Raw genomic sequence first — 8,629 nt, 5'->3', positions numbered from 1 at the left:
TTTCACTGTCTCCAAACATTGTGGCCTTCCCTGTCTCTGCTTTACTCACAGTCTTACTACCACCCTAATTGCTACTGTTGTCCTTCTCACTCTTGTTAAGGTGCAGACTCACCGGGTCTTTTTCTTTCCTCTCTCGCGCGGGTTCTCTTTTCCTCTCTCCTTTTCTCGTTCTTCCTTCCTGTCTCTCTCTTTCTGTTTATCTCTCTATATATATATATATCCGCACATATCTCTGCTTTTATTGCACGCTCCGACTCTGCTTTTGTGGAAGACTCCTCCTACACTTCCGTTTTCTCTCTCTCTCTCTCTCTCTCTCTCTCTCTCTCTCTCTCTCTCTCTCTCTCTCTCTTCTCTCTCTCTCTCTCTCTCTCTCTCTTCTTCTCTCTCCTCGGTTTCTCTCTGTCTCTCTTGCTTCCATCCCGCACCCTGACGCTGCCCCTTCTCACTACTTATGGAGTTTCTACCTGTAGATTGAGCCTAGTCACATGTCACCAGTTCTAAAAAAAGAAGTGGGGGGACGCTGACGTCAGGATAGTAAGTGACGTCACGAAAGGTGGCTTGCACCATCAGACTCATTGCTTCTCCTCGTTCACCCCTTAGATGCGATTGCATCGAGGAAGCCAGAGAGTGGGCAGCGTTCTGAATAAGCTCCGATCTCGCCCCAGAGAGGCCAAAGAGTGAATGTGTGGCTCCATTTGCTCCAGTTATCGAGCTCCCGGTAATATAAGTGGGAGGACGCCAACCGCCCGCGTGGTAACCCGACTCGAGCCCTGCATGTCACCCACTTCTTACAGACACCCAAGTCACCCACTTTCTACAGACACCATTTCCCTCCATTGTCCTTACCAGCTCTCCATCTCTGCCCAACCCTCACAGGAAGTGGAGCGGTTCATTGTGGTTAGGAAGGGGGTGTTCGATTTAAAGGCAAATTCTTCAATTACATTGCATAGAAGAATTACTCTGCCCATTACTCGCATGCATATTACTGAGATGGAAGGAGCTTTGATATGGTTGAGCTTTTGTCACTGTTAATAACGTCCCTTGTCTTCCTTTCAGGTTCCCTGGAATGCTGACCCAGACCCCTGTCTTTCAAAGTGATGGAGCCCTTGGCGAGACATGACAGGCAGCTGTGATTGACAAGGACCTCCCTCCTTAGCCGGGAACGGATGAGTGCCTGACAACGAATGGAGAAGCGAAGTCTTTCTGATGGCGCTGTTATGAGAAGTATCCGATGCTTCATAAATTCACTGTAAATAGATATGGCATCTGAACACGACATTTCTGACTAAATTGTCCTCTACGTTTAGCAGGTCCTTTAGTTGGTCTCATTCTCAATGTACCTGGATTGTCAAGTACGTTTGAGATGGTTCTTGGTCCTGAAGAATTTCCCCAATACTTGGAATGGCATTTCACACATGAGTTTATAGGTCAATTGGAAGGGAAGCTGCTTGAAATTACACCCCTAAAAGAGATGGTGTGCATACTTTGAGAGTCAAGGGGAGTAATCTTCCTGTAGGAATAGATCCTACAAATTCTTTGTAGGGCTACTGGTATAGCTGGGACATGAAGAATTTTAAGTTAATGGTTTCTAGGGGTTCCATGTTTACAATCCTGGAAGATGAGGCCCCAGAAAGACTTTAGAAGCATCTTTGTGATAGGCTGCAAGCAAGGCACACACATACACATGCGCAAATAGAACTTCTCATGAGAGGAACCCTCATTTCCATTGGGTAAAAGTCCAGACTCTAGCGTAAGTGTCTTAACTGCTATCCCCCTTCAAGAGAGCTTGACACCCCAAATCCCTGAGCTAAGAGGAGGGTGGTCTCTGTAATCACGTGACACCGTCTTCCGTATGGGGATGTTGTGGTCACGACAGAGAAAAAATTCAGGACACCAGAAGAGGAATACACTCTGCTTAGAGGGAGTTTTAGACTCCTCAACCTTTTTTACTGGAGAAAGTTAAACAATGCAGAAGGTTGGAAGAAAGAGGGGAAATGGTTGTGAGCCAGTGGAGGTCAGAGGTAGTTGGTATAGGGAATATAGATGTTATGACCAGTCATTTTTTGCAACCCAAAGGAAATGAGTGGTATATGGAAGGATCTACAAAGTAATATTAATCCCTCCAAGATAGAGCCTGAACAGTTTTGCTTCACTCACCATCAAACGTAACAAGCTGAGAATCCCAACTTCTGACCGGAAAATAATACACGAGGACCCCTCCAGACAACTCTTGATGGTAATACTGTTTTTAATAAAATCACATTACTGGTTTGAGCAGCTTCTTTAGTTACTTTGAATGGATATATACTCTCCAGGCATCAACCTTTGCATTAAATGTTTTTCCCTGATTGGTGGTAATTTTGGTGACTTGGAAGTTATTCAAAACACGATTGGATGATTGGATCATTGTCATGAATGAGCTTTTAGGTCACCATGGATCTTCGGGAGCAATCCTTCTACCTACAGTGAGATACAACGGGTCATAATATTCGTCTTTGGGCTAATGGACAAAAAAGGTCCTTACATTCCGTGGTCAACTAAATTGGAATATCACTGCTGAATCAAAGGCGAATCCAAGAGATGGGACTCCCCTGAACACAGTGAAAACACGAGGAAAATGTTTTTGTGGAACTGGCAAGACTAATTTAGACAGAACGACAACTCTTTTGTCAAGTTTGATCCTGTTTGACAGTTTGCACATGAATGGATTCCACATTGACCCTCACACTTTGATGCCTGGGTCCATTATGCAACATCTCGTAAGCGCATCACTCCAGTGCTTGGCAATGATGGCATTTCAGGGCTATGTGTTCACCATGCTTCTGCTGGTCTGTGCCCTGAAGCATTCTGGTACACTCTCTATGGACACGGACCAATCCTTGGAGTCTAGAATGGCATCTACTGGCGGCGGACGCGTAAAACGGGGCTGGGTGTGGAACCAGTTTTTTGTGGTCGAAGAGTACACTGGCACGGAGCCACTCTATGTGGGAAAGGTGAGCACATTTATTTTGTTCCATCATCTGCTCTGTTGGACTCTCATGTCCCAGATTGTACCATTCTTTAGTCACCAGTTGATGTAAATATGTGTAGCTTTTATAAATCAGAATTCTCCATTTAGCTGTAAATTTTATGTATGAAAAAGTGTTCCCAGGGAGTGTTGTGCAGGTAACAGTCATTAGACTGACCTAATGTTATCAGTGTTTGAATGGGTATCTTAGAATCTTGCATTATTATTTATTAGTAAGTTGGAAATTCTCATAAAATCTTCTATTAATGGTGTTCTGTGGGCACTGGCATGGTTCAGTTAGTAATATGGTATGGATTATTGGCACCACTTGTATTTGTTCATTATGGGAATATTGGTAAAATGTTTACATTAACTGAGTGGTCTGAATTTCAATAATGTATTTCATGTGGTGTGCCCTTTGGTGACGTTTAAAGTTTACTGTGCTCAGAAAACATATAGCATTACATGCAGCTTAACATAGGATGTGGCAAATTAGCGTAGTTCGCTTTCGTGTAATTAAGTGACATATTGTGAAAATTATCTCAAAGTATGAATAATTATGTGAAGTGAAAAATTCATCATTTAGCGCAATATTTTTTCGTGAAATGCGTCCATGCTTCACTTTTTGACACAAGAACACATTTCACGATAAAAAAAAAAATGTGCGGAAAAAACAGTAGCAGCACACAACAGCTGCTTACGTTCTGGGTGATCACTCTGTTCCACTGCGCCTGCACTATAATTTTGAAGTAAACGCCAGCATATTTGCACGATGTGTCATAATGGTATATTTTGGCGAATTTTGTGTAACAAGAGTAACGCGAAATTCACGAAGTTACTCAAATTATGCCAGCATATTTTAAATTCCCCCCCCCCCTTGCCGAAACAGCATCATGTCATAGTTTCCCTTTACCAGCATTGTGTAGATCTTTTTAACTTTACAAAGTAATTGTGTGGATTTGGTATTGTTTACGTTTCGTTAAGGATGTTCCATGAACTGCATATTTCGAGTATTCTGCTAATAGCGGTAGAGTGGACAGTCTATATATTTCCCATGGTCTTTGTTTGTGGCCATTAGTGTGGGTATTATTTAAAATCCTCATTACCAGCCTGGTGTTAGTTTTGTTGAACTTTCTAATTAACAATCCGTTGTGGGTCATGTAGTTTCCCAATTATTGGTCTGGGATTAGAATTAGTATAATTTTGAGTTTGCATTCTGTGGTGAGATTCACTTTATAGCTGTCTAACTATGTCAATATATTCACAATTCAAGTGTGCTCATTTTACACATTTATATCCGATTTTACTCAAGCAGTTCCCATTCATGGTTTCCAATTGTTCAAAGTTGGTGAATGAAATACATTTTTCTATTGCATACATGAAACATACATAGTGGGCATATGTTATTTTATGAGCAAGTTTTCTTTTGTAAATAACGCAAAACCTGTTTGAATGAACTATGAGTTTCACCATTATATACAATATGGACAACTGAATTTCAAATTACTTTAAAACTCTCTGGATGACATTTTACGCCAAGTGTAATTTCAGCAGAGAATTCCCCCTCATAATTTCAAAGACATGTTTAATCTATCTCAAGAAAACATCAAAAATAAAACCAGGAATCAATGAAAATGCTTGCAGTTAAAAAATAGTTCAGTGTTTAAAGTCTTTAAACTTTTTGCCCCAGACCATCTGATTTTTTTAGTGATTTCTGATAGATGCTACAGTGTTTGGAATGGCAGGCTGAAGGGTAGAGAAAACTGGAGGATATTGCCTCTGAAAGAAGGGGCATTGGAGGTCAGATGTCCCTCTGACTTAATTTGTGGCTTATGGACTCCCTTTCCCAATGGCCAACCCACTTCTGGAAGTGTCAGTATCCCAATAACCTTACAGTCCTGTGAGATCAAAGGTTCTCATTCTGCTTTGTCCATTTATTCCCATTCTGGATTATGGGGCACATTACGATGCCGGTGGGATTACAATGCCGCTGGGACCTCCACCGACAGTCAGTTGGTGGCGGTCCCACCAAGGGACAGCCCATCAGACCCTTGTCTGTTCACTAGGATCTACGGATCTCGACAGGTTGACGGTAATCATGATCCTGAATGGAGGCGGTGCCTGCTCAGGCACCGCCGTCAGAATCACAATGGCCATTTCCCACAGCCTTTTCATGACGGTCCCACTGCCATGAAAAACTGCCAGAAAGGGACTTTGGGGGTTACAAGCAAGGCTGTCATCCCCTGTTGGGCACTTCTAAGTGGCCAGGGGACACTTGTGGTGCTCCCCAAACATTTTAAAAATGCCTTTTTGTACTGTGGTTTGTGCTTCGGCCCTTTTCCGAGGCGCAATGCAATCTGCTGTAGAAAAAGGCAGTTCCGACTGCCTACACGGCGGTCTGATCAAAATATGGTGGGTGGGACTATCGACTCCTTGTCGGACAGTCTCAATCCCGCTTCGATGGCGGTCGGACGCTCTTCCGACCTTCATCGTAATGAGTGCCTATCTTCTGTCAAGCAAGGTTCAAGCTTTCTTTATGTTCTTTATTGAGACACACTACATGTGTGAGATATAATTAACCACTGCTTTAGATTTTTAACTGTCACTTGTCACATTTAACTGCAAATACAAAGGACTAATATTACCACTTGGATTAACAAACATTGTAGTTGAACTTTGTTATCAAAGTTTACCTTTTGCAGTTCAGTAGGCAGAAGGGGAGGAAAGGAGGGCGATGGACATGGTTATCTCTTCTGCAGCATATCTCACAATGCTCGAAATAGCCTGATGAAGCTGCAGTGGTTTGACCTTCATCATCCATCCATCGAAAATCATCTCATTAATATTATCTGCACTTCTTCAGAAGCGCACAAACCTTTTTGCCTACTTCTCCTCATTTGCAGCCTGCTCACCGGATCATAGCCAGAGCCGACTACCTCACTCTATTGAAGGTCTTATTCTGATTTCTGTTGCCAGCATTCCAGTGACTCCAACAAACTTACAAAATCCAACATGACTTCCTTGACTTGATGCTCTCCAGCTCTGCCTTGACACCTTCTTGTTTGTGCCAAGCGTGAGCCTACTTAAACCAAAGCCCCAACTTGTGCGACATGACGGCATGGTAAGGATCCATCTGTTGGCAAATTCAGACTCTTATGGTGTGCATGTCTGGACTGTAACTTTTGCCCCCTGATGGGGCGGGGGGGAGTCGACAGATGACGGAATAGGGAAAACTAAATAAATAAATAAAATCCTATTCAATTGTCTATCAACTCCCTGCCCCGCCTCACTGTGCTTACCTGCACCGGCAGCTGCTGGGCGTAATGCAAGGGTCACGTTTGATGACTCCACTTACCGAGTCGTTACAATGGCACCATGCTAGTCCCTTGCATACTAGATATAGACCTGTGAAACTGAGAGTTGGTGGGTAGGATGTCACCCTGTTTTTTTAAGTTTAGAAAGCTTTATTGAATAGAATAAACAAAGTAAAACATCATTACATGAATAGATGACAACAAAGTAAGGTAAAAAAAAGAATTCAAAATGTAATAAATATACAAATCACAACCCCAAAGGGGGTAAATAAACTGTACCAATGAACAAAGCTTTTAAAGGTATTTTGTTTAAGGGAGGGGAGGAGAGAGAGAAAAGTAAAATGGAGGAAGGGGAGAGAAAAAAAATGGAAAAAGGAGCAAACTAGAATATAAACTCAAAGCTTGTTATTTCAATAAATACAAAAAAGTGGAAAATAACAGTATACAACATTAGAAGAAAGAGAATAAAAGATGAACAATCAAGGGACATGCCTGGACAGGGAGTCAGTTAACAGCAACCATAACAAGTCTCTTTTAATTAATAAAGGAACAGTGGTGGCACAGGCCTGGTCAAGCCTAAGATGATGACATAACAAGTTCCACCAGGCATTATATGATATTTTTGAAGTATCTTTCCAGCTAGTTGTAATTATCTGAAAAGAAATTGCTATAAAAAGAGCTATACATTTACGTACATTACAATGAACATTCCATATAGGTGAGGAACCACCTAAGAAAATATGTACAATCTCAAAGGGAAAATTAGTGTTCAAGGATGTCACCCTGTTGTCACATACTTCTAAACTCTAACCCAATTCGAAAGTCCTGATGGTCCTCACACAAGGGCACATTTCAGACCTGGTAGCTGCCACTGAAATATTTGAATATCTGATTATACTTGACAATCCCTTCCTGGCTGTTCCTCTCCTGCCTCCTTTACATTATCAAAACTGAGGTTTATATATATATTTAATTCAGCAGTCCCCTGCCGCATCAACATTCCAAACTACAGCAGCTACGGCCACTTCGGGGTGCTGTAAATTGATCAAACTTCAAAACTCTTTGCAGTACTTAACAAACTGAGACTGTTGCATATACAGAGTGGGTGCCGGGCACTATGACATGAGGCACCCTATGACATGGGGCACCTATGGTGAGAGGACCATGAGGCAGACCCTTCATGCAGGTGCTTCACAGACGCCTACATCGATGTATGAAAACTTAGATAAAACAATAACAGAAAAAACTAGGTGTGATGATGTGGCCTAACGGCTTGAGTGGTCAACCTTGAAGCGGGGGAACCGGATTTTAGTCTGACAGAAAGTTCTACATCCTGTGATTCTGGGCAAATCACTTAATATTCCTGTGCCTAAAAATATATGTGCCCATCTGTAATTCAACGGGTGCTCATGTAGAGCGCTCTGATGCCTTCGGGTCGAGTGCGCGCTATATAAAACTCCGGGAAAAACCCCATAGAAACCCCATCAGTTCAACTATGTTTCCTGGCAACTGTAGTACCAGGGTTCCTACTGTGGACCCAACTGACAAAAGTGTAAAACCAAAAATGTGAAATGACCCAACAAATCCTACATTAATTGTAAAACTTAAAACACTGCATCATAGTTTCACAGAAACAAGTACAATGCAGGCAGAGCAGCGCCAAGTGGGAACACAGGAACTGCAGTATTTACCTCTACTAACTATAAATGCCTCCGCTATCATTAATTATAAAGAATATTACACGCGCCCAGCCGTATCCGACTGATCCTTGGAGAAGGAGCTGGTGCTCCACTCGCCCATATCTCCTCTTCTTCGGGTTTTCACAGTCTCAAGAGATGTCTCATCTGAAAGTTTGAGTTCCCAGCAACCACACAGTCCTTTCTCTCAAAGATCCTTTCTCAATGAACTTCTTCTGACTGTGGCTGTAGATCAGACATCATAAGGTCTAAGATCTTCAATGTCACCTGGAAGCGGCCATATGTTCACGGGGTACCACCATCCATCACGGAGCTCTCTCTGGTCTTCTATTGCCTACAGAGACTACCATAAATGCCAAAAAGAATTCTTTTATTTTCAATAAACATTTTATTTTGGCTTGTAAATACACTCTTCATGCTGCAAAAGAATGCTTAGTTTATATCATGTTTCTTAAGGTTATCAAGTGGCAGAGGCACATAAATATCGCTCTGTTGGTTGAAAAAATCCAGGAAGGATATTAACAGTGATCCCAAAAAAAGCCAATTAATGCAAAGATGCAAAGGACGTGGCTGCACTACTAACACAAACAAGAAAACACGTTATTTTAAGG

General features: G+C 42.1%; 1 protein-coding gene across 1 annotated transcript in view; it reads left to right on the top strand.

The window, feature by feature from the left end:
* The first annotated feature begins 1,106 nt into the window (after positions 1 to 1,106).
* The window catches only part of CDH22 (cadherin 22), a 1,039,820-nt gene continuing 1,032,297 nt past the window's right edge, over positions 1,107 to 8,629 (top strand). The window contains exon 1 of the mRNA XM_078651916.1: positions 1,107 to 2,993. Coding sequence (XP_078508042.1) covers positions 2,700 to 2,993 — 294 coding nt within the window. The 5' untranslated portion in view covers positions 1,107 to 2,699. The remainder of the gene's footprint in view (positions 2,994 to 8,629) is intronic.

Source organism: Lissotriton helveticus, chromosome 7 (assembly GCF_964261635.1).
Source record: "Lissotriton helveticus chromosome 7, aLisHel1.1, whole genome shotgun sequence".
Lineage (NCBI taxonomy): Eukaryota > Metazoa > Chordata > Amphibia > Caudata > Salamandridae > Lissotriton > Lissotriton helveticus.
The sequence above is the reverse complement of the archived record's forward strand: the minus strand, read 5'-3'. Positions and strand labels throughout refer to the sequence as shown.